General features: G+C 37.4%; 1 protein-coding gene across 1 annotated transcript in view; it reads right to left on the bottom strand.

The window, feature by feature from the left end:
• Positions 1-27,325, bottom strand: part of DOP1A (DOP1 leucine zipper like protein A) — a 61,924-nt gene that overhangs the window by 26,797 nt on the left and 7,802 nt on the right. The window contains exons 7-17 of the mRNA XM_085299233.1: positions 24,370-24,479; positions 22,114-22,222; positions 20,317-20,437; positions 19,432-19,551; positions 16,436-16,550; positions 15,300-15,533; positions 12,322-12,946; positions 6,462-6,736; positions 5,596-5,748; positions 1,545-1,645; positions 7-266 (exon numbers count right to left, since the gene is read on the bottom strand). Coding sequence (XP_085155359.1) covers positions 7-266; positions 1,545-1,645; positions 5,596-5,748; positions 6,462-6,736; positions 12,322-12,946; positions 15,300-15,533; positions 16,436-16,550; positions 19,432-19,551; positions 20,317-20,437; positions 22,114-22,222; positions 24,370-24,479 — 2,223 coding nt within the window. The remainder of the gene's footprint in view (positions 1-6; positions 267-1,544; positions 1,646-5,595; positions 5,749-6,461; positions 6,737-12,321; positions 12,947-15,299; positions 15,534-16,435; positions 16,551-19,431; positions 19,552-20,316; positions 20,438-22,113; positions 22,223-24,369; positions 24,480-27,325) is intronic.

Genomic DNA, 27,325 nt, shown 5'->3' with positions numbered 1-27,325 from the left:
ACATACCATCTGCACAGCTAAATTTCTGCATAAAGTGCTTTTCATTTTCTTCTTCAGGGTGACAGGGAGATTTAGTCCAGTAACATTCAGCCTGTACTCGCTGAACAGAAACTCGCTGAGTTTTTGGATGGAGAAGCAGTAGGAGCAAAGGTTCAAGAACCCTTGCAATATCATGTCTTTGAAGGACTTGATTAAGCCAGGCTTGTCCCACTGACCATGTAGAACCATCTAAGCTATTAAGGCTGTCTAGCATAATAAATAAAGATCTAGAACAGAAAGAAGAATGAATTTAGCACATATTTATACTACACACGGTGTAATTCCATTTTAATCTGATACATGATAAATTCAGTATGTTGGGAAATACACCAGTGTTTCCCATGTATAAAACAATATTTTATTTGGAATCTAAAATTTGTAGGCCAAAATTTTACATTTTAGTCCAGCTTAATGAAGAAATGACCAGGAAGAGCTAGTAATAACGTCACTTAAGATAGCTGTAGTAGTAGTATAACCAGTTAAAATATTTGTACAGCTACTAGTATAACAAGTTGTCTTTGACTACTAAGTACTACAAAAAGACAAACTTAAAAAGACAATTCATGCAGTTGCATGGAAAATAAGAGATACCTTATTCAAAGATCTTATCTTGGAGAACTGGGTGGAGAAATGTATTTGAAGATTAAACTCTTTCGACTCTCATTATTTTCTTCTTTTTTACAGTTTTAGCCTTTTGAATCTTTTTCAAATTTGGGGAGAAAACAATATACATATAGGACTCTAAATTTTTCCATTTTATGTCTTATAGTGGTATGTGCTCATAATAAGCTCTTAGCTGTACACATAGAATTTATGATCATTTCCATGAGTGACAGCAGCAAGTCAAAGACATGATAACCATTTTACCCTGCCTCCCACAGCTATGTATACACTAGGAAATTTAAAAGAACATCTTCCTAGGACATATCTGCTAGCTAAGGATGATGACGCTAGTTCAGGGTCTGGAACATCCAACTTTTTCTAAGAGGATGGCCTAACACCAGAAAGCAAAATAGAAGTCCTCTGCTGCTTGTCAGTAGGTGACATTTTACATACAAAATAATTTTGTATAATCTGTATGTTTTTATGTCTTAGTGCTTACTTGTAGAGTTTTCTTAAATTCTCTTAGCTCTAGCCTTACTTTCTGTTTTTATATAATGCAATTCTGTGTTGACTTCTCTCTCTTGCTTTTGTTTTTAGAAAGTCACAGCAACAACCCAGATACTATACTCAATATACAAAAATATTTTAATTGCACTGCTGCTCAATGTATCCGGTGATCTTTCCTGCCCTACATTTTATAGCTGTCAAAAATCCACAACTGACAACATCACCATCATGAAAATAAATTTGTCTAACACTCAGATTCGCTTCTTCCCCTCCTTTCTGGCTCTCATGTTTACACAGAGATTTTCTAAATTCTAAATATTCTATGCTGTCAGTGTAATGTAGTTAAAATTTTGAAGCAAAATTATTTCATCTGAGTCATGGCTGCAATCACCAACCTGTCAAAGGTACGGCCAAAGGAAGACGACTTGTTAATATGAAGGTCACGAGTGAGATGCCATAGCACTGCAAACTTTGCGTGAGCTTCCATTCTTACTTTCTGTGGATCAAATTATATGTTAGATCTAACAGAATATCTCTAGTCTCTCATAAGTACTGGAAAAAAAAAGAGGTATACAGAAGCTTACAAGATACCATGAAGTTGTTATAAATCACGTATTTGACTAAGCGTTCTGGTCTTATCTTTTAATATTGAAAAACACTAACAGACAACAATAGCTTTTTACAAACAATTTTAGTAACATGAAAAGAGTCCTCCCTTCCAGCTTGATCTTTCCTCCCTCAGTTTCCAAATTTGGCATGAAAAGATAATGCCATAGCTTGAACGATACTCATTTTACTCTTGCCAATTGTACAGCTCTGCTTTCAGTGACTTTAACATAATCAATATCAAAGCTTTTGAAGACATCATGAACAGTGATCATGAGGAAACATGAAAGCTGTTGAAGAGGAAAACTCAAGGATACAGAGGTAGAGAGAAGGATGACTATCAGAGAAATATTTAGATATAAACAGCCAAGCGGTAGCGTCTGGAGTCATGGGACAGTATCAAAACACAGTATACAAGGAAATAAGGGAATGAAAATAGATTGGGGGGGGGGGTAAGGATTCTCCAGCTAGATAATGCATAGATGGAGTTCATCAATAAGATGCTAATTTTTGCTCCAGTACTACAGCTAGTTTTGTAACAAATACATGCTTACTGCTAATAATATGCAAAAYATTTAATTCTAAAGATAGCTTTAAGAATTTATGCCTTTATCTGTTCACTGTGGCTATCAAAGAGTTATTCCAGCAAGGCTGAAAACAATAACAAATACCATACTATGATAGGAATATATGGGTATATCTGTAAACAACAGTTTTATCCAAGAAACAAGGAAGTCACTAAGCAGCTGTAGGACTGAACAAAGAAAGCACAGAAATCAGGATAGCTACACCAAGTAAACATGAAGTAAAATTAGTTTCAAATACAATGAAGGCTTAAACTAAATTACTAGATAAGCAGGGAGACAAAGAGATGATGCAGGTTTTATTTGTTTCTTTTAAAATGTGTGCTTATAGGAAGTAAACAGTAGGTATTTTTATCTTTAATCAAAAAGAACCCCGATAACAAACTATTAGTATCTCTGAGAATCTGCCACACTTCCAGACTTCACTGACAACACACAGCTTAAGTTCTGTAGCCGCTAATACAATGCAAATTTTAAGTCAAAGCTACAAAAARAATGCAAATTATAAAAAGAACACTAGACAGATCATAATAGACTAAAAACTAGAGAAACAGCAGCATTCTGTAAAGAAAAATAAACAGAAAGTATATTTAGAAAAAAATATGCTTATCACAGGAAAAAACTGCTGCCAAATACATACATGGTTACACAAAATAATTCAGTAGCATCTGCTGATTAGAGAGATAAAATAAACAATCCCCAAACAAGTGGAGAAGACTTCATGTGAGCCTTTGCAATCCATGCTGTGAAGATTTAAGGAATTAGTCACAGCAAGGTTGGCAGAAATGAGTGTGTGCCACCTCTTTGGACACAGTAGTTCACAGACCAGCGTAATATATCAAAATTTAAGGAATTAGTCTCCTCACAGCAAGGTTGGCAGAAATGAGTGTGTGCCACCTCTTTGGACACAGTAGTTCACAGACCAGTGTAATATGCCAAATCAGCAGCAGTATTATCAATATGTCAAGCTGTGAACTGCAGTGATTGAAAAACAGACTCACATTCAGTTCAGCTGACCTTGTTAATCTCTGGCAGAAAGGCAGAAAAGATAACTGCTTGTGAAATCACTCAAGCATGAATTGCCAACACTTGTAAACAACTAACTTCATATCATCCACTCCATAGGGGCTGTGAAGACAGTTTGTACATCTAAAATTTAAGGCACTACAAAAGCCGCTACTCAAATGTCAAACCGATTGCCTCTATCTGAAACAAATTTTTAGAATAAATGGAGAACCAGTGAATGTAAGTGGAACACCTATTAACCAGCGTAAGAGCTAAGCATGTGCTTTATATATAGGTAAGTAGAGCATTTCTTTTGATAAGAGAAAAGTCTCCTACATAAAACAGTCTGTGCTGCTGAATGCTGAAAAGCTCCCTTTATCTAGTAGGAAAGTGTAGACATATCACAGACATAAAATAGACCTTGCTTGTCATCAATCTGAGTATCTTGTAGCTTCAAAAGATTTTGAAAAATACTACTGTACTTGCACTACCTAAATGAGGGCAAAGGAAAGGTATTCAGTAGGATAGCCAAGATCACTTCCAAAAAAAAAGCCAGCAGTGATATAGGAGTCCTTTGTGCAGCAGTAAGGGAGAGGAAAAACACACCATGTGAAACCATGAGCAAATATCTTGATCTGTGGTACCATAACAGGAGTTAGGACAAATTACAAAGTACTAACGAGAAACCAAACACTATTATCAGACAGATAATATTATATTATCAGGCAGAGAAGCAGCTCTCAGATCATTCAAAAGGTTCTTCTCTGATCATGGTCCACAGCTTTTACAGGAGATAGAGATAGAAAAAAAGACCTTCAAGAAAAGAGTAGCTTCAGCAACACACTCAAAATGAACGTGCAGAAAAAACTTGCAACCCAGCTGTCATGTCAGTTATAGCAGATAAAGCAAGAGTACTTCCACAAAGATGCAGATGCAAAGAAAACTAGCAATTACTGTAGAGCAGTTTATTAGTTGTCCTCTAGATGTGGCAAGCATATGAGATTTAAATTTTGATCATTTCTGACAAAGACAAATAACTAGAGAAAAAATGAGCCACATGAAATTGGGAAGAATTGTACAGGAGCCTCTTAACTGACAACTTGAAGGAAAAAACTGTTACAGAAACACTCCAGTGAGAAATAGTTAACTGAGAGAAGTTGCAGAGGATGGAGCTCAGAAATATCAAGCATAGCTCTTGGGATCTGCAAATAAAGTAAAACCTTATTAATTACAAGTGGCTCTTTGGTCTGATATTTACATTAGCTGTTACAAAAAGAACAAGATAATGTATGAATGGTCAGAAAGACAAAGAAAACAAATTCACTCTCAGAGAAAAAAGAAATTAAGGCAGAAGCAGCAAACCAGTAACATCAAATGCAGCAGACTCAGAAGGATGTTCCTCAAGGCAAGCGAAAGAAACCAAAAACAGACCTGTAAAAAAGGTGGTTGCACAATAACAAAGGCAATAAAGACAACTGATGTCAGAGGAAAAGAATAGAGAGACCCAAAAGAWTAGAAAGATAAAGAGTGCCACTGATGACTGTCTTCAGAGAGAAAGTACCCATCATCACTATCAAAAAAAAAAGACTCAGGTGTAGTAATGACAAAACTTATTTTTTACTCCAAGTTCCATGGAGGAAAGAAAGCTGAAGAGCATAGATGCTATATTAAGATAAATAATTCGACAAGATGCAAGAATTAGATGAAATAGGAGGGTGCACCTAGGAAGGCTGGACTACAGTTGGTTAGGGTAAAGCAAAATAAATACTTAAATCCGAAGAAGCTGCATAGTGAAGAAGAGCTGGAATCCAGAAAATCTAGGTCCAATTCCTACCATTACCAGGCCTTTTTTACATGCTTTGATTAAGACTTTATCTTTATTGATAATGTTCCCTTGTACAAATTATTCCTTGTTCTCCAGAGAAGCAGAATGAGGAAAAAGGAATCAATATTTGTGAAACACCAAGATGTCATGAAAACAGGAACCAATTACAGAGATAAGATTAGGTGTTCTTGTGAGTGGGAACACAGGAAAGAGTGGTAATGCCAGAGGGTGGACAAATCTGACATTCTGCATAAAAGGCAAGTATTTTTAATGTTTGAAACAGTCATATAAATAAAAGGCAACATTTAAAAAATACTGGAGTTATTTATGCCCTCCAGTGAAGCACCATGTCCTTTTTCCAAACATGTTTCTCTAAAAGAAAGCATACATTTAACTTGTCTTTTAGTAACCATGAGAACAACTTACCTTGTCTCTGTGAGTCAGCTGCTGACTAATAACATCTTCACAAATGCTAGAAGATGGAACAAGGTTATGTAGCTGATAGAAGAGCTCCACACTCTTCTGATGATGCTGAGGAGTTCCATCACCCAACTGGTCCCAGAGAGTTAAAGCTATATGCTTTGTACATGAAAATAAATGTTGCAAAAAAGACAACTGTATGAGTATCATATTTTGGTTTTTTGTCCTCCTCTAAACTATTTTGAGATACTTGCAGTGATGGAAGACACTCCATCTGATGATACCGTATGACTAACAAGCTATCTACAAAACTGTTCTTTTCTATTTATATGAACGTAAGCAACTGTTTAAAACACTGCATTAACTCACGACATAAATCATTCCTGCTAAGAGTCAGAACTCAGTCATCTCTAGAAACAGAAGGAAGCCTTCCAGTAGACTATAATTAACTACCTAATATGCTCTGTGGCCAGTCCTCTCAGAGATTATTTCTTATGTAAATTACAAATGCAGAAAGAGTAGTTTGTCAGATTATGTATTATACAATATGTATATTTTGTACAGCTCAGTTTCAAACATTTGCTACTGCCAGATGTTAGTGATGCTATTCAATCAGTTTTCATTTATATTCTCAAAATCTTGAACCAATCAAGTGTTTTCACTTGAGCAAACAGTAAACACTTCACAGTTGGAAAGCGGATTACATATTTTCATTTAGAGCCTAACCTGGACTACAACTGTTGTCAAAACACTCAGCAAAGTTGTTTGACTTGCCATATCAAGAACAAGAAAATGGCAGAGACTGTCAGTCTTCACCAGCCAGAAAAAATAATCTAAAGAAAATATTAATGAGTATGCATAATGCACAGTACCTTGAAGAAATCTGTCTTTTCAGCCATGTATCTCAGGTTGCCTTGGGTAAGGGGAGGTCTAATGACCACAGCCACTCTTCCCTGGTTAGGGCTAAGAGGCTGAGCAGTTTCCACACTGTTCAGATTTTCTCCAGTGACAAGAGCAACAGATTGAGTCAATCCAACCAAGTCCATCACAAGGGAAATAGTAACACCTTGAATGCTGAAATCGCTTGCTTGTTTGCAAGCATTCATCAACGTCTGAAGCCACAGTGGAGGCTGCACTTGTTCACAGTCTGAAATAAAAATAAATAAATAAATAAATAAACACAAAATATTTTCATTTAACAATGGTTTTAAATGGTATTCATTTTTCTTCTTATATCTCAAAATCACATCCATGATTGCTCTTTACTTTTCATATTTCAACCCTCTCACTGTGTGTGTAGAAAAATGTATGCAGGAGAGAAATACTGATGTATCTTTTTATCTTTACCTTTAGAATAATATACTTAAGAATATAATACTATATCCCTTAAATATTTAGTAACTAAAAGCAAATATCAAAACTTAAACAAGAAAGAGAAAAAATACATTTTATGGAATTACATCCATGAAAATCGATTGAACTCATTTTTCTTGGTTTCATTTTCATTCTTAACTCATTGTCATTCAACTTGCCACCTAACCAGGAAGAAAAAGTTGATGAGGCCTTCTATAGACAGCTGGAAGTAGCCTCATGATCATAGGCCCTGGTTTTCACGGGGGACTTCAAACACCCTGAATCTGCTAGAGGGACTACACAGCAAGGCACAAACAGTCCAGGAGGCTCCTGCAATGCATTGATGATAACTTCTTGTCACAAGTGGTGGAGAAGCCTACGAAGAAGGGTGTCCTGCTGGACCTTATCCTTACCAACAGAGAGACACTGGTTAGAGATGTGAAGGTTGGGGGCAGCCTTGGCTGCAGTGACCATGAGATGGTGGAGGTCAGGATCCTGCAGGAAAGAAGTAAGGCAACAAGCAGGATTGCAACCCTGGACTTCAGCAGAGCAGACTTTGGGCTCTTCAGAGACCTACTGGGAGGAATCTCATGGGTTAACGCCCTACAAGGAAGCGGGGGGGTCCAGGACAGCTGGCTTGTATTCAAACATCACTTCCTCCAAGCTCAAGAACAGTGCATCCCAATGCAAAAGAAGTCCAGCAAAGGGGGCAGGAGACATGCATGGGTGAGCAAGGAGCTCCTGGCAAAACTCAGACAGAAGAAGAAAGTACACAGAMTGYGGAAGAGGGGACAGGCTGCTTGGGAGAATTATAGGAATGCAGCCAGAGTATGTAGAGATGCAGCGAGGAAGGCTAAGGCCCAGCTGGAATTGAGTCTGGCAAGGGATGTCAAGGACAACAGGAAGGGCTTCTTCAAATACATCAGCAGCAAGAGGAGGACTTGGGAAAATGTGGGCCCGCTACTGAATGGGGCGAGGGCCCTGCTGACAAGGGATACAGAGGAGGCAGAGTTACTGAATGCCTTCTTTGCTTCAGTCTTCACCGCTAAGGGCAACCCTCAGGAATCCCATAGCCTGGATGTGAGGGAGAAGGTCTGGAGAAGGGAAGACTTTCCTCTGGTTGAGAAGGAAAGGATCAGAGACCTTCTGGGGAGGCAAGACATCCACAAATCCACGGGCCCGGATGGGATGCACCCACAGGTACAGAAGGGAGCTGGCAGATGTTGTTGCCAGGCCACTCTCCATCATCTTGGAAAGGTCCTGGAGAACTGGAGAGCTGCCTGAGGACTGGAAGAAAGCCAATGTCATTCCAGTCTTCAAAAAGGGCAAGGAGGAGGACCCACGAAACTACACGCTGGTCAGCCTCACCTCCATCCCTGCAAAGACAATGGAACAGCTCATTCTGGATGTCATCTCTGAGCATGTGGAGGAAAAGAAGGTGATCAGGAGTAGCCAGCATGGATTCACCAAGGGGAAATCCTGCTTAACCAACCTGATAGCCTTCTATGATGGAGTGACTGGCTGGGGAGATGAGGGGAGAGCAGTGGACRTTGTGCTCCTTGACTTCAGCAAGGCTTTTGACACTGTCTCCCATAACATCYTCCTAGAGAAGCTCAACAAGTGTGGGATAGATGAGGGGACAGGGAGGTGGATTGAGAACTGGCTGAAAGGAAGAGTTCAGAGGGTCATCATCAGTGGTGTGGAGTCTAGTTGGAGGCCTGTGGCTAGTGGCATCCCCCAGGGCTCAGGACTGGCTCCCATCCTGTTCAACTTCTTCATCAATGACCTGGATGAAGAGACAGAGTGCCTCCCTCAGTAAGTCTGCGGATGATACGAAGCAGGGAGGAGTGGCTGACACACCCGAGGGCTGTGCTGCCATTTAGAGAGACCKGGACAGGCTGGAGAGCTGAGTGGAGAGGAACCTCCTGAGGTTCAACAAGGGCAAGTGCAGAGTCCTGCACCTAGGGAAGAATAACCGTAGGCACCAGAACAGGCTGGGGGCTGACCTGCTGGAGAGCAGCTCTGCAGAGAAGGACCTGGCAGTGCTGGTGGATGACAGATTGACCATGAGCCAGCAATGCACCCTTGTGGTCAGGAAGGTCAATGGTATCCCCGGGTGCATTGGGAAGACTGTTGCCAGCAGGTCAAGGGAGGTGATCCTGSYCCTCTACGCAGCCCTGCTGAGGCCTCATCTGGAGTGCTGTGTCCAGTTCTGGGCTCCCCACTACAAGAGAGACATGGAGCTACTGGAGAGAGGCCAGCGTAGGGCTACGAAGATGATCAGAGGGCTGGAGCACCTGCCCTAGGAGGAAAGGCTGCAAGAGCTGGGCCTGTTTAGTCTGGGGAAGAGAAGACTGAGGGGGGATCTTATCAATGTGTATAAGTAGCTAAAGGGAGGGTGTCAAGGGGACGGGGACAAACTCTTTTCAGTTGTCCCRTGTGACAGGACAAGAGGCAATGGGCACAAACTGAAGCACAGGAAGTTCCGCCTGACCGTGAGGGGGAATTTCTTCCCTGTGAGAGTGACGAGCACTGGCACAGGTTGCCCAGAGAGGTTGTGGAGTCTCCTTCTCTGGAGCTCTTCAAGGTCCGCCTGGATGCAACCCTGTCTAACGTGTTCTAGGTGACCCTGCTTGAGCATGGGGTTGGGCTAGATGATCTCCAGAGGTCCCTTCCAACTTTTCTATGATTCAACTCATTTTCACTCAACTCATTTTTTAGACAAAACTGCACATTTAGTAAACTGCATATTCCTTTATTTGTTTCTTTCCTTCAGGAAATTCTTGAAGAGCAAACAAGTCTTAACACTGCAGTTTGTCCTAAAATAACTCTGCAGTATCTTATATATGTAAATAAAGTGTTAATTGACAAAAATATTTTTGATTTGCTTGAAACAAACAAGATGAGTAAAAGCATCTGCAGCAATTGATGGTTTTGGCGAGAAAATTATCCCTACTAGATAACATTCCGCTTTCACAGTAGGCTGTTACTTTCCCCTTCTTACTGTCCCCTCACTTACTACCATACAAGGGTCCAATTCAGGACTCTCCGCAGTTGACAGTCAAATCACCCTTTGTGCGTCACATGCATAATGCACCCTTTTATTTTAATGCTATCATGAAAGGACTATGGATTGCATTACTAAAATAAGTAAATGACTCCATAATGAGACACAAATGAAAGTGTCACTTAATACGCATAAATACAGCATATATTTAGAATCAAAAGGAGGAAGACGCAAATTTATAATTTACATACACAATAATTTTGCAATATAATTTAGAACCTAAATATATCTAACGCAATTCCAATTTAATGTCCTAGAGTTCATAGCTATAAACATTCTCCTGAGTGTGACTCAATTCCCTTTTTAATTTCTTCAATTAAAAATAGCTGGCATTTTCTTCAGAAATTAAGCATACAGCTAAGTTTATGTACAACTATGTTCTACCAGTATCAGAATAACTGGACTCATTTCTATAAACAGATCAATGACTCTCATCATCAATTAAAGGCAAGTGTTATATCACCAAGAAAAAAACATCAAAAAACACAACACAGTCAGGAGCCCTTCAATAAAACCAGTCTCCTCCGCAGTAGAAAAATGTATCAGTAGATGAAGAAGAGGCTGCCGTGTGAATTAGGGCAACTACCATCTCCCACCCTCCACTTGCTATCCCATTTGGGGCAGTTAGGAGAAGCAGGACTCCCCGGACAGCGTGGCCAGGCCCATTCCCATTGCTACGCTGGTCTGTCCTGCCAGTCTGTACACCAGACACCTGGGTCTGAAATAAAAGCCGCCCAGCTGATTTCAACCGCCTATACCCTATGCTCATTCCCCAAAGTTACACTCTTTTACAGACTGCAAATGCAACATCACAAATGGAGAAGTTCAGGCGGTGAATGAGCAACACAAAACCAAGTCATTTAACAAAGTGAACACGATTCCTAGAATGATTGCCTTCCTGGGAGACACCACTACTACTCAAGCTCTACAGGCTTCCTGCTTTAAATTTTAGAAGGCAGCAATGATAGAAAGAGTTATACCCACAGAATAATAATAAGCAAACAGTTGACTTTTTAAACCTCTCTACCGTCAGCCATGATTCTCTCATTTGCAGGCTGTTAGTGTTTGAAAATGATGTATTTTTCAGGGTCATATCATGGAAAAAGCAGAAATATTCTATGCCAGATCTTTTGCAAAAGGTAGCATGCATATTTAATAAATGGAAATCTGAAAGTCATGATGCAACTTTGTCAGAGAGCCCCATAGCAAGCCCAAGAAAATGGTTAACAGAATGCAGAGTTTAGGAAAGCAATACCCTTAGTTAATACACAACTATCACCAAGCTGCCTTTAACTGGCATATAAATATTTGACATATCTGGATCTCACAAAGTCAAAGACACTCTACTCCTGCTTGTGTAATGAAGACATACATAATATAGTTAAAATATTATACGAACAGAAGAAGCAGTCATCTGTTAAATCAATGCATTTGTTACTGAATGACAAAAAATTATCATCTCTCCAAGCAGTGGCATTTTGAAAGTTATGGATAAAAACAATTTCCAAGTTTTCAAGGAAAATAAAGCCACAGAAGACTCTGAGATTAGCCAAAGTTATTGTAATTACAATTCCTTGTATGTGTCTAGTACCTCCACCATAATACCATCTTAAGGCAATCACTCTCAAGCCACAGACCAGAAGTGGGACTGCAATTAGGACACTTACCTGAGAACACATACATACACACTTCATAAAACCTCTATTTTTTGTTTGTTTTTCTGATACAATCATAGCCAGAAGAATTGTTTGCATCAGTTGTTTCTTAAGGAAATAATTGCTTTAACTTTTAACAGAAGCAAACAAACTTTTGAAATTATTAGCTGTTGTTAATTTCATTCAACAGAAGCTTATAACTTCCATACATTCCACAAAGTAATCAATGTGCAAATCAATCCAAAATTTCTAAAATAAAGCTAAAACCGTACTTGATGTCAGCTTGTAACTATTAAACATATATATATATGTATATATATATGGCAAAGCTGACAATATTTTTTTGTGACATAAGAAAACATTCCTGCATCTATACAGCAAGGAGCAACATCTGAAAATCTAGATTCCACTCTCAGACTTCAGTATAATTTATATTTTTCACCTCAAAATTGGTTAGTGTCAAATTCCATGCAAAATCAGCAATGTTCTTAAAATCTATTAAGAAACAGTTCAGTCCAAAAAAGCAAACCAATTAATACAGAAGGAAACATATGTTTGAGAGGAATAACAAGCAACAACATTACTGACTACTGTTATTTTAAATGTTTTTGAAAGAAAATATTTTAAAAGCAAAGAACAAAGAAGAGTGCCACTTACCAACTTCAGGTTTCCCAGCATGTAATTCTGAAGTACGGTTTCCCTCAGCAATGTAAACGGGAAAGCTCGAACATTCAAGATACAGCTGACAAGCAGCAATAAAGGCAGGAAGGTATTCTTTTGGTGTTTTCTTCTTGTTTGTTTTCTTCACCTTAGCATCTCCTTGTGATTCTCTATCCCATTTTGTGGTCTGCCCTTGCTCTCCAGTGGGGTCTACTGGAAGCTCTGTCCCTAATGGCTGAGACGAGGAATTACTCTGAATGATATACAAGTTGATAAACCTAGTTAAAAACTGTTGGACATACTCCAAACAGCACTGCATTGCAGTCTTTTGGATTGTCTTCCCACTTCGAGTTGCTGTCCCCTGTGTCATTAGGGAAGGAAGCTGTATAACGGTTTCCTCGGATCCCACGGTTGACGCTGTCTCGGTCTCTGAGGATGTGCTACCAATAATAGGGATGCTGGGTGCGCCGTGACCTTCATTCAATGCTCTATCAATATCATCAGATGTATCTGCCTGGTATTGTACAAACTCAGTGAAGCCACTTTCTGATGACCGACTGCTTGGAGGATTTTCACCGTCTTCAAACACATCATTAGGATTGTCAAGCGAAATTGAGGGCACCTAATCGAGACAAAAGTTCAGTGGTTCTTCAAAATGGGTTTAGTAAGAAATTATTTATTTTCTGGCCAGCTTGAATGCAACAGGAGTTCTAAATTTTTATTCAAGATTTAATTTATATCTATTCATATAAATACATTTTATACAAAATAATGCTTGGTATTTTTTTCTTAAGGAGCTCTTTCAGTAACAGCTTAAATCACTCTTAAAGAACCCCGACCAAGCCAACTATCTATCTATACAAATTATCAAACAAAATACTTTAGTTAAAAAAAAGATATGACTATGATATGAATAAAAAGTTAAAAGCAATAATACGTAAAGAATCCCAAAGTGCAAATACCCAGGATAACCATCATAGTGCTCATAAATCAAAAATAAAAAAAGTCCTCACTTCCAGCAGTAAGAAGAACACTAAACTATGTTGGTTGYGGTCATTTTAGCTAGGAAGATTTTAGATTTAGTACTTTTGATTTTGGCATGTTCTTCTTTCTACAAAGGAAAAGACTTCCAGTCCATTGATTGGAAAACTACTGCAGTCATAAAGAAGTGCAAGATGCCTCTGGGTGAAGGAGATTTCATGAAAGAAGAATGGGATGACTTGAAAGAGTAGATGTATACACTTCCCTGATCACAGTTTTAAAGATTCTACTGCACAAGTAAACAATCACACTAGTGATTAATTTAATTTTAACCTAAAACCTGTCTAAATATGAGATAAAAGAACCACAGCTCAAAGTGATATGTAACTATAAGCAGACAGGATCATTGTCTTTCAATATTACAATTGTCAAAATATCTTATAAAAAGAGGTGAATTGTAGAGCTGTAAATGAAGAATAAAATATTTCACAAGCTAAAAAAAATTTCTCATCTCCACAGTTATACTAATAAAGTCATACTAATAAGCTAATACTTGCTTATACTAATAAGCTATACTTATACTAATAAGCTAATAAAATTTATTCTCATTACTGCACAACACAATTTATATTTGAATGAAATTTTAGTTATTCTTACATGTATAGCATAACTTTACGTAACTAGCCTCTTTCCAACCCCAAGATATGGAAGTTGGGGATTTCTTTCAGATAAAAGGTTATACTTATAGAACAAGAAATAAACTTTATTTTTAAAATACTAATGATTTGCAACTAGAACAAACAAAAGACATTTTCTGTAAACAAGAAGGAAGGGTTGTTCCAGCAATCATGGTTTTTGTGATGCATTATCTGCATCAAGTTTACATCAGGTCAGAATACACACATATTTGATCCATTTGATCTACTCAAAATAAACCCACAGAGGCTTTCTGTCCCTTTCTAACCTCTTAAGAGTCCTGTTGGTAACTGATAGTACAGTCTCTGTTTGCCAGTGAGAACATGAGGTGAACAAGGAGGCAACTTAGGCAGAAATGCAAGGATTAGGGAGAAGGAAGTAAATAGCATCCCTATATACTAAGTAGATAGAGGTAATAGCATCCCTACATACTTCTTAATTAGCCATATCACAGATCTCTGGCAACATTTGCCACTATGAACAGGATCTGTAAGTTCTGTCTTGCTGGCAAACATCGTATACAAGTCCTCAGCACAGAGTTTGAGTGTAATCCATGTCTCCCTCTCCCAGAGGAAAATCTGAATAATTTTTTCATAACTAAATAAAAACAATATTGTCATCATTATATATAGTGCATTACATCTTGCTTTAACAGAGATGTAGAAAGACTCTGAAATAAAATTGGTTTGAGAAAACTTTTGCTGTCTCCTATGTTAAGGCGTACCAAAAAGCAGCTTGGCAAGGCAAAAAATCTTACAAAATATGATGTACAAGAGACCAGATGTGAGGGACTTAATTTCACTCTACCTTCTATCAAAAGCCACAGACAAAAGCAGAACGTCCCAYTGACAGCCGCTTGCTGTCAATGCCAAGTGGCATTTGCCAGGGGTACATACTGGGGCTGCTACTTGTTTAACATCTTCATCAGCACCCTAGACAACTAGACTAAATGCATCTTCAGCAAGTTTGCTGATGACACCAAACTGGGGAGAACAATCAACACAGTAGAAGGTGAGGCTGCCAATTTTGACAAGCTGGAGAAATGGGCCAAAAGGAACCTTATGAAGTTCAAAAAGGATAAAATCCAGCATCTGGAACAGAATATCCCTATGCAACAGTACAGACTGAGCAGCTCTGCATAAAGAACCTAGGAGTCCTGATGGGTAAGTTGAACTAAATCTAACGAAAGGCTTGGTGGTCCAACACTGATTCAGAAAGCCCACTTTTTTTTCCCACAGAACAAATCTATCACACACAAAATGTATTTTTCCAAGATGCTGTGAGATATAACCACTTGCCTTTTTATTTTCCCATTCTTTGATAGAGCTGCTGTGTCCACTAGGAAGCTGCAGGATACCATCTGTACCCGCAGACAGTAACGGAGGTTGAACCTTACTAAGGATCTTGGAGCAAAGTCTGAGAGAATCAGTAAGCTCAGACAAGTGCAGTGTATGAAGATGACTTGTCAACGCAGAAATCATTCTGAGCAACAGCTGAGGCAAATGTTCTGTTTGTATTTCAATATAAGTCTCCTAATAAAGAAACAGTAAAGCTCATGAATTATAATGCAAATTCCACCCTAAAAGTTATTTTTTTTATAACAGTAGTAACTATCTTTTCCTTAACTGTATTCTAAACATTGGAAAAATAGAAAAAAGGAAAACAAAAAATCTCCAAATCTGATAATAAGAACTGCATGCTTTATTTCCAAAATTTTATGGAATCATATAGTTAAGAGGAACTTTTTCACTGTGTAATCAACAAATAAAAATGTATCTAGTTTCTCTCAGAATTTTTAATCTTGTTCATTACAGTACAAACACATTACAAAATGCAACAATAAGGCTAAAGACTGCTACTCCAGTATTATTTTAATAATCTTAACATACAAACTTAAGAATAAATAATTAAAAAAAAATCATTAATAACTAAAGGGAAAACAGGCTGATTACCATACCTGACACAGCACTCTCATACTTCTAGTAGGCTTTGAAATGAGAAAGCAAAGAATTGAGGAAAGATAGGTATAGAAAAAACAGTTCCAACAGTCTTTGCTATATTAAGCAATGCCAATAGAGAAAGAAGATGCATTTACTGTGACATTTAAAAAGGCCTTAAAAGAAAGCTGCACATCTAAACTAGCATATAGAACTACAAAAGCCTGTGCTTGTAGTACAATATAGGTTTTAGAGGAAAAAAAATAAGATAAATTAAAAAAAAATCAGGTAAATGCATCATAAAAACTTTTCTGTTTATATCCAAACAGTCTATTGAAAATTATCAATGAAAACAATGCTTCTTCTAAAGGTGCCTGCGCCTACCAATTTACGGCAATATCTTTTTGAGAACAAAATTTAATAAAGCAGATACAGTATTTCTGTAGACTATCAATATACAGGATTCCAGTATAAGCAATGAGTAAAGAAATTCTTACCAAAGAAACTATATCCAATAAAAAATCCACTAACAAGCAGAAATTTGTCAGAGGTAACTCAGATTGCTCACTACCACCTCCAGGTCCAGTTTGAAGTCTGGCATGTAATGTCCTCCTGCAAAATTCAAATAGGGTTTCAAAACTTTGCTTGTTTGTTCTACACTCACCATGTTTCTGTAAGTTAATGCAAAGCTACACGTATCAGAGTTGATCCTTATACACAAATAAATGGCCTCTCCTTTTACTTTAAAGCGTTTTATTTGGCCCCATTGCTCCTTCTTCTGAAAGCATGCCATCAGTAACACCTTTTACCATACAATAATATTCACTCATAACATAAGCAACATCAGGCTACAGAAAATTGTGTTTGTGACTCCACAATATACAGCAGTATCTTCTAGAATTAGCACAGGCACCAAAGGGATAATTTTAATGGAAGTCATTTGGAGGAGATCTAAAGCCAAAGCATTAAGCACCTGAGACAAAAGAAAAACAAAATAAAAGGCCCATGAAGCTTTGAAGCTGAGCAAGATGAAAACAAAACAAGCTCTTCTAAATGTCCTCCTTCAGCATCAATTGACTCCACTGTTTTAATAATGACAAGAATTCAAAATCTGGGGAGTTACACTGCTGTGTGAATTTAGGAGGAATGCAAACACAGTCTGAAATCATGCTGTTATCTGAAGACTTTGAAAACAAAAAATATGAACAAAGAAACAGTATTTTTCTTTCTCCACATTGTGAGTATGTGGTTGGGAGAGGAGAGGTACCTGTCACATTTTCAACAAGAGTTAATTATACTAATCCTTTCTCGCTGTTCTGGAAGAACTCATGAACATATACCTCCAGGGCGGATTTACTTGAAACAGTAAAAGCAATGCAGAAACCAAGCCTGCAACAGCGACAGCAAGACCATATGTACTGATTATACGATGGAAGACAGAGTTGACTAAAGAATGACTAGCACTGTTGCCTACTAAATGTGGAGAAAACAATTTAAAAGTATTTATCAAGTATTTTTTTTAAGACATGCAAACTGTATCCTGTTAGGAATCTAAATTAAAAAAAAAAAAAAGCACTCTACTTAACTGACAGCCCATCAAATTACTGTACCTTTCTAAGAACAGACACATTTTCTCCTAAAACCAGTAGCCTATTTACAGTTCAGTGAAATGGCCCATCTGTGTAAGTGATGTAACACTTAAGTTCTTTTTAGAATTCTGCGCTGCTACTCAGGAAGATCTATTTCATAAATTACTCACACATTTGCTCAACTGCAATACCTCACAAAGAAAGATTCAAATTAAACTTGCTGAGCTGTTCATCAAAAATAATTTTGAGAGAAGGTTCAGCTGCAGTGAATGATACTTAAATGGGGAAAAATACCAGGTAAAAGAAATTCTTTTTTTAAATTTTCAGTAGGGAAAAAGGATAACAAAAAGCCTAAGACAAATTCAGATGGATATCAGAATCTGTTGTGAAAAAGTAGCAACTCTGATATGGCAATCAGACTAGATGCTGTAAAGATAATTTATAAATTCATAGTTTAAAAATGATTAGGTAAGTTTTCACTTAAAGGCATATCCTATTTAAGAAGGAAACAACTTATATAGTACAGTAGCTTATGTAGATAAACATTCTCATATTCCAGAAGTACATTTGTTTACTAATAAGGCAACCAGGTATCTATGCTCACAGTAACATCCAATTATTTATAGACAAATTTTCACTTCCTTGTTAGTTGGTCACAGACTGCTTTAATTTTGGAATTCAGAATTGGTCCAAAACATAAACAAATCATAGAAGTGTTAGTTGGAAGGGTGTTCATCTACTCTCCCACACTGAGCAGGACTATTGAAAACACTAGATAAGGTCAGCTGCAGTTTTGTCTAGTGGTGTCCTGGAAACTTTGAAGGAGGTTTCACAGCCTTTCTGGGTAATCTGCTCGAGTGCTGCACTGTCCTCCTAGCAAAACTTTTCAGAAAGTCCAGTCTGAACCTCCTTAATCACTGCTCCTTGCTGCCCCTTGTTTCTCCATGACCTTTGTGAACGTCCTTCAAGAAATCAGGATGCTATGAAAGTCCTTCCCTTGCTTAGTCTTCTCTTTGTCAGACCAGAACAAGCTCAGCTCTCTTAACTGCTCCTTCTAGGTCATGTATCCTAGGCCTCTGACCATCTTGGTAGTCCTTTACTGGAGCCTCTTCAGTTTCTCTACACTCTTCCTCAATTGGCATGCCCAAAGCAGGACACTATATTCCACATGCGGCCTTAGTAACACCAAGTGAAGGGAAAAACTTCCCTTCACCTGTGGCCCATATTCCCTCTAATGTAGCTCAGGACATCGTTTGGCTTATTAATGACGACAACAGTGTCGGCTCATAGTCAGCCTACTGCCCAAATATCTTTATATATTATTTAGCTGTTCTCTAAAGCAAAGACAAAAGCTTCATTTATTACTGATTTAATTTGAAATTTCTGCATCATATATCCACTGCCACCGCAACCACCTCTGCTCTCTTGTGGGTGTCTCAGACCTCAACTCCCTCCCTTTATTATTTCTAGTTCTCCTTTAYGTACTACATTCCCTCCCTTAACCCTTACAGGCCTCCCCCACTTCTTCCCTGAAAGAACAGGGCAAGAGACAACATACTCCGCAGCTGACTCTTGGTGAAGAGGACCAGTTGGGTAGGTACACAAGGAATAATCATGCATGGGGCAAAGAGAACAAGACAAACAAGCTTTGAGGTCACTCTGGAGTCTTCCCTTCAGCAGGGGGCTCTTGTTTTCACCCACACACTGATTTTGTGAGTAATCATGACGCTACGACCACTAAATCATACTTGACTAATAATAACCAAAGGGTCAAAATTAAAGAGATGGGGAATTAAAAGACTTATAGCCAGAATGATCAGATCAGACTAATTTCTTTTAAAAAAAGTTTATAGAACAAAAGCTAACTTCAATTCTACATACAGCAATTAAGTGTTAAAACCTACCTGCAACATTCTTCAAACCAACGAGCAATATAATCCCACATATAATAAGGCTCAAAAGAATTAAAGAGAAGATTGGCAGTTTTAATCAGTTCCGCTGTTCTCTTATTTTCTCTCAGTTTGCTAAAAGAAAATAAAAAGAACATGTTATATTGTTACACTTTGTTTCTGAGTTATGTAACTACAGGTTACCCTGAATTTACCCACAGCTACTTGACACTGATGAATCATCTCCCCTTCATCTCTCTGGTAGCTGCTGCTCTACCGCTCAGTATGCAGGCTCCACATACCAATGTTTCTGCACAGTTGCCAGGTTTCCTGTCTATCTTCCCTTTATTGTTTGTCTTTTTACCACATATTTTTATTAGATCTGTTTTCCCATGATCATTCTTACATTCCTTGTTTTTCCTCCCTTTGCACTTCCTTCTTCTCCCTGTCTTTTAAGATACTCAGCACAAATCTTTAACGCTCTTTTCGTTCCCCTCTCTAGCTGTCCTGTAGCATTCATTTCTCTCTCTCTCTCTCTCTCTCTCTCTCTCTCTCTCTCTCTTTTTTTTTTTTTTTTTTAGGACAGAGTTGTAAAGAATGCCACAACTGATCTATACTACTGAGATGCAGACTTCAGCTGTACCAGCTGAACATTTCTGCTGTGGGGAAAGAGTAAAAAGTATGCTAAATTTTTTAAAAATTAAAGGCATAGCCCTTCAGACCTTTGCATCAAATGCAAGGTTGTAATTAACATCAGTGGAACCTGCATCATTTAAAACAATGGTCACAGTCCCATAGGCTTCACAGTTGTGGCTTAGATACAGCATACTTTGTGCATTTAAAAAAAAATTATCTATTTTACTTCTTATTTTTACAAAATACATTATACTTATTATCCACCTGCTTAGCTGTGTGTGGTCTTTGTTGAAAGAAGGTTCTGCCTGAAGCTCCAGTTCTGCTTTGCACTGTGTGTATAATGTTCGAAACACTTCAATCAATACATCCTCTAGGATGGCAGGGCCTAAAGAGAAATACCAGCAATGACAATCTTGTGTGTTATGGCCCTGCAGAAGTCCGTATCTAAACACTAACCAAATCATTAGCTGGTTTTGGTTCCTGAAATGATAAAATTCCTTTTGTTCAACTCCATGAATAAACTATTCAGTTACAGAAGCTTTTTTTCTTTTTCTTTTCTTTCTTTTTTTTTTTTTTTTTGCTTGCATTCCAGGGTAATTGTAAAACTGAGAGTACACCGAAGCACAAGCTTCTTTGCCCTTACGTGTACAATGATGCCTGGATACACTGGATACAAACACATCCCATTCGAAAGCTAGGTAGTAGGTAGCCACATTAATTTAATCCATGTGCAAGCCAATATACCCTTCCTCTTCATGGGAAGGGGCTCAGCTCTGTAACATGTAAACATGACTACATAGCTTCCTGATGAAATGGAATTTTCAATTGACCAGTTTCAAATATCCAGCCACAAAAGCTAGCTCATGATATTACCATACAGAAAATTTACTCAAATATTTAAATGAAAAACTACAACGTAAAATATTTTGAGCATCTTTATTCTCATTAAACTGAGGTGAGTGTTCTTTAATGCTGGACAAACTTTGCAGGACACTCTTTGAAAATAGTGCCCTCCCCTTCAGATTAGAGCAAATTCTAAATTTTAGGAGAAAAAGCTTGCTTTGAAATGAATTCAATGTGATTCTGCTTAAAATATCTTTTGCTTTCTAGTGCTTTTCCTAGCCTCGTAGAACTGCTTTCAGTTGGAGTACTGTTCTTGGCTTAAGTAAAATCCCTATTACCTTCTTCCATCTCAATTTGCCAGAAGAACCCTCAAAGATCTGCTTGCTTAATGAACTCTTGATTTGATACTGAGACTGAAAATGTGACCCCCAGAAATCACAAATTATTGGGAAGTCAAGTTCTTGTCAAAAATTTTGATCGCTGTACTCCACTTTGCAAATCACTTACTTCCCAAATCATAGTCTTAAAATTCTTGCATTTTTATCCTTTTATTATTCTCCCTCAAACTGTAGGACAGGCTTAGGAAATGATTTTGATATTTCTGGTAATCCTGAAGCTTTGTTATTCCAAAGAAAAAGGTAAGTAGCTATTAAAGGTAAATAGGATTAAAAATCCTTAATCATCTACTTCTGTCCCTTAGTCCTTTGCACTTATCTATTGAAAATTAAATCTAAATACTTCAAAAACAGGGAATGGAAAAAGAAAATCAAAACAAAAATACATTTGCTTTGTTAGTAATAAATTCTTCTGAAAAAAGTAATTTTGTTGTTAATATTTCTCAACTCTATGTGTATATTCGACGAATGAGAATATTCAAATTATTCCCAAAAGCAATTTTTGAAATTTACAGCAGTTAAAGTCACCAGTCCATTAAAGAAGTGTGAAAGATCCAAATGGAATTTCTTACAACAGGCAGTTACTTCTCCCTATGACTTTAACTTCAGGTTGCCTGTGTTGCAAGTATAAGAAGTTGCATTTGGTTGAAGGTACAGCTAATGACAATATTAAATCATTAGCTTGGAAGATCTAGAAATCTAGCTAACCTGCCAATACTAAGACTGTCATTAATACAGATTTTTCAATCTGTACAATAAAAAATTCTGTCAACAAAATCATGCAAAATGAAGCGAAGACTTGGAAAAGTAATATGAAAAGTACCTAGTTCAGGTTTATCCAGTAAACTGATTAGAATTCGAAAAGGCTTCAAGTCTTGCATTAATGTATTTTCTTCTCCTTGTCCATTAACTTGTAATATTCCAACCATAGCCTAAAGAGAGCAAAAGCATAACAAGAAAACAAAAACAAAACCAGAAAACAGTTTTTGAAAGAAAGACACAAAAAAGGCTGCATATAAGGGAATATTATTAAGGCATAGGAGATCATTTTCTCCATACCTAAGTAGTCTCTCAACTTTGTTTTTGAATCAAATTCTGTTCCACAGAAATACTAACTTGATTATACTAATTTCATAAGGAAGTAGAGAATGCACAGTAACATACTGTAAATAGATACCAACTCAAATTTTTTTGAGAATAAAAAAAGACATGATAAGTGATGAAGAAATTGTTTGAGAAGGTAAGACACACAGAAATTAAGAGCTAAAGAAACAATAATTTGTCCATGCAGGATATACCTACCTATGTGGCAGACCACTGCTTTGGCTGAGCTGAATAAAAGACTTAGCAATGCTAGTTTTAAAATTAACTGGAAAACTGAGTTCCTACACTGCAGCTAGTTAAGGAAACTAGCTGCAGAATTAAAAAAAGAAAAAGAAACTAAACTGTCACAGATTCTGCTTATTTTTGTGTCTGCTGCATGCATTGCTGAGTTGAAGCTAGTTCATTTATTTCACAGCTTCTAAAAAGAGGAGGACAAAGAAGGGAAAGAGGAGACCAAGGGAATGAGGCAGGAAAACAGGTTTGACCTTGTTATCTCCTTTGAAGAAGGTATTATCAGACAGTATCCTGGCAGAAACGCCTTCTACAGTTGAATATGCCTTTGGAATGGAAGAATTTTCAGTATATAATAAGATAAAGGGGAGAAAAATAACACATAAAATAACTCCATATAAGGAGACTGTTAGAGGGGAAAAAAAGCAGAAAGGGGCAATACCTTTGAAGTCTTTCAAAAGACAGTAAATGGCTTTAGAAAGCGTATGTAATTTATAGCAGAGCAAACCTATGCTTGTAATGCCCTTATAACACTTTAAAGCAAGGAATAACAGAATTATCCTCCTATTGTTAAAAATAAGTGCCCTCTATTCTACTGCAGCAATAGTGCCTGCTACAAGAAAGCAAATAGATGATATTAGCTCTGCACTATTAACAGTTCTGTCAGATAGAAAGGCTTCAGTGGCATTAAAACACAAAAATGATTGTATTTAAAATGAAGAGCACAACTTACTAACAAATTTCTAGAGGACACTAAAAGCTCACTATCTTTTGTATAGGAGGTATACACAAAGCTATATGTTATTAAAGCCTTTAAGCTTAGATAACATGTGAACCAGCTGCCTTGCAGGAGGAAGAAGGGTGAAAAGAGAAGGGTGAGTGACAGTGCCAAGAAATTCCATGGTTTACAAGGAATTCTAGTTTCTCTTCTTTATCAGTAAAGTATCAGATCTCATTAACTGCAGACAAAACTGAAAGTGCTAGCTCTATGCTGGACATCCGCTTTAAATTGCGATGGCTAAATATTCTTGTGTCAGCTACACTATTAAAATTCCTACTTTCAACAGTTTGCCTTTATGGGAAAATATCTTCCTGATTTCAAGATCAGGCTTACAGCATCTTGAAAGACATCTGTATAATTTAATCACTATAATAAGGAAAGGAGCATAGTTCTTGAGGTTATGTGATCCCAGCACACTTAGCAAGTCTTTATGTTAAGGGTCAAAGAGTATGAGAGTCAATTTGCTCTACTATCCATGCCAAGTAATGGACAGCAGAAAGGACCTCCCCGTTGCCCAGAGGTGAGGAAGACCTTTCTTACTGAAGCCTTCTAGGTAGACTATCTAATCAAAGTTTTTTGATTCCCAAGACACAAGGGAGTTTTCCTTATCTAGAGAAATAGAAGAGAACCTCTCCAAGTCTGTTTTGCGAAAGAACAGCCTTCAGTGTGCTGGACTCATAATCAAATATCTTCCACGTATGTTACATTCACTGTGGAAAAGGAGAGATAGAAGAGGAAGAGAGAGAGAATATTTGACCATACTGTTATTCTAAAGAAATACATTATTCCACATTTATCACTATGATTTTCATTGAGAAAGTACTAGAAGAGTAGGACAAATACCACAAGAAGATAAAAATTACATAGTCACATTAAAATTGCAAGTTAAAAGATAAAGAAAAAGCAACTTTGATCAATATTATTTATGAAGATACATGCTAGAATAAAACATTGTTGAGTTACCTGCACTAACATTTCCTTAGAAAATGTGTTGAAATAGTAAGTGGCATGCTCCTCAGGATTGCTGTGCCTTGTACTTCTAGGTCCTATAAGGGCACCATTGTTATCAAAACCTTCAAGCAAACAAAAGACAAGGCATATAAATATTAATCTCTTAATAGATTTATTTGCCAATTTCTTTAAACTATAAATCAACACACTAGCACTGATAACTTACCAAGTTGAAGTCCAAGTAATGTTGGCAAGAGAAAGATGATTTTATAGAGTTTAATACAGGAAACTAACTGATATCATTTTCATGCAAGCAGTTTGCACATAGAATTAGATAGCTTAGTTTTTATGCAACACTACTAACCAGATTCTTTTCTGTAAAAGAAGTGTCTTCAAAAACACTGTATGAAATACACAGTCCTAGAGTATCTTCAAAGAACTATGTTCCACAAAAATAGTTCAATATTTTTGTATAAATGAGAACATAAAAGTTCAGTCTTTTAAATGTATATAGATGATTACCAGAAAAATGCACTGACACTACTAACATAAAACACTTCAGCAGAAAGAATATCAGTCGCTTAATAAGTGCTTATGTTCCTCAAGAAGCATCTCTATTATTCAAAATTATATGAAGGAGATGGACCTTTGTTTTGTTTGTATCTTTTCTTTTAGCAAGTAAAATTTTTACTCTAGAAAAGCTTAGAAAAACAAGAAGCTAGTCACACTACTACATAGTTCCAACAAAGTGTTTTTCATACTTTCTATCCTGAAGTGACAAAAATGGAAGGAAAACCTGAGAAGATGCAGGCCATTTAGCTACAACTTAAAACAATCATTGTTAACAACAGTTAAAAGCTAACTTGGATTCAAACAGATGTAGTGTTATTTTTTTTGTCTACATAATTTTAGTAAGACTGTTCCCAACTATAAAATGGTAAGAAGGAATAGTTAACACTAGAATTAAATAATACTGTACATAAAATCAGATGTCAGAGTCTTACAACATAACTAACTCTCCCATATTTGGTATTTAAGAGTAGAATATCCTAGTAATGTAAAAGCAGAGCACACACACACACACACATATATACACATACACACACAGCCAGAAGGTCTGACCAATTAAGCAGAAAATAGAGGCATTAGTTTTTCACAAAATAGGAACATGATTAATCACTGTGAAACTACTTCCTGAAATTCCATTATCTTTAAGTGGAGACTATGCTCATAAAATAGCTGTAAAACAAGCTTCTGAAATTAAAAAAAGTGACATGATATTTTAATCACATAAAATATCTGTTTCAATGACAGTAAAAGATATATGTAATCTCGCAAAGATATTGAGATGAAATCTTAGTGTAATGTTTAATCTGAAAATTATAGCCTTAATTTGAAAAATGTAGGTATGCAACACAACAGTGCATGCCAATGTCTTTCTTTAAAAGATAAATAAGCAGAGAAGGACCTGGGGTCCTGGTGGACAAGTTAATTATGAGCCAGCAATGTGCCCTTGTGGCCAAGAAAGCCAACGGTATCCTGGGGTGCATTAGGAAGAGTGTCATCAGCAGGTCGAGGGAGGTGATCCTGCCCCTCTACTCAGCCCTGGGGAGGCCTCATCTCGAGTACTGTGTCCAGTTCTGGGCTCCCCAGCACAAGAGAGACATGGAGCTACTGGAGAGAGACCAGCATAGGGCTAAGAAGAATGATTAGAGGACTGTAACATCTCTCTTGCAATGAACGGCTGTGAGAGCTGGGCCTCTTCAGCCTGGGGAAGAGAAGACTTAGAGGGGATCTTATCAATGTGTATAACGGCCTTAAGGGTATTTATAGACCCCTTGTCAAGAAGATGGGGCTGGACTGTGCCATGTGACAGGACAAGAGGCAATGGGCACAAACTGAAACACAGGCAGTTTCATTTGAATATGAGGAAATCTTCTTTCCTGTGACAGGGGACTGGCACAGGTTGCCCAGAGAGGTTGTGGAGTCTCCTTCTATGGAGATATTCAAAACCCTCCTGGATGTGATCCTGCCTAACATGCTCTAGGTATTGGACTAGATTATCCCCAGAGGTCCCTTCCAACCTCAACCATTCTGTGATTCTGTGAAGTAATTTACAATTCAATGTATTGAACAGCAATAAAGGCATGAAAGATTTTAGCTGAAGTTGATTTTTTTTAGCCATTTTACGAATTATATTCATTTGGCAAGAAGTAAGGTGAGTTTAATATGCAGTTTTAAAAACAACTCCCCATATAATTCCAAGAACAGCATAACTAAACAAGCCTGGGTTTTTTTTTTCATATTTATCCATCAAATTCCTGCAACTTCTACAGCAACAACTCCAATTCTCTCATCTAAAACATTGTTACTGACTTTATCCCTCCCTTGGTATTTTCTGTTCTCTCACATCCCCTGACTTCTCCTCACTTCCTCTCTCCCGCATCACCCACAGCTACCTGCCTCTGATATCTTAACTATCTGCTGGGTAAGAGACAATGCCTGCTGGCAAGGGTTCTGGATCGCCCGAGAAGCACACGTGTTTGCTGGAGAGCTGGGAGGCCAAACAAAACACGTAATAGCTGAACTTAAAACAATCTTCCCCTCAAGTATAGAAACACCACTTTGTGCTTTTATAACACTGTTAGGAACTCCCATGTCTGAGGTTCTGACTTCTCTCTCCTTCTCTCTCAGACATGGCTGAAAGTTATTCAGAAGAGTAACAGACGACCAGACTACAATCACAGATTTCATTGCTTAAAAAAAAAAAAAAAAACACACCCCAAAATAGTAGTAACTATTACTACTCATATCATTTATGTAGATACTTAGTCTTCTAAATAGTTTTTATTCTCTACTACTCCCTTCTGAGTAGAAGCTGTTCGAATATAAAAGACTAAATGAGTATTTTATTTTACTTCTAAAACATTTTACTTCCAGCCAAATGGCAGAATAGCAAGAGCGTGTC

Source organism: Rhea americana, unplaced genomic scaffold, assembly GCF_003343005.1.
Source record: "Rhea americana isolate MKP2758 unplaced genomic scaffold, rheAme1 scaffold_147, whole genome shotgun sequence".
In the NCBI taxonomy this organism is placed as follows: domain Eukaryota; kingdom Metazoa; phylum Chordata; class Aves; order Rheiformes; family Rheidae; genus Rhea; species Rhea americana.
The sequence above is the reverse complement of the archived record's forward strand: the minus strand, read 5'-3'. Positions and strand labels throughout refer to the sequence as shown.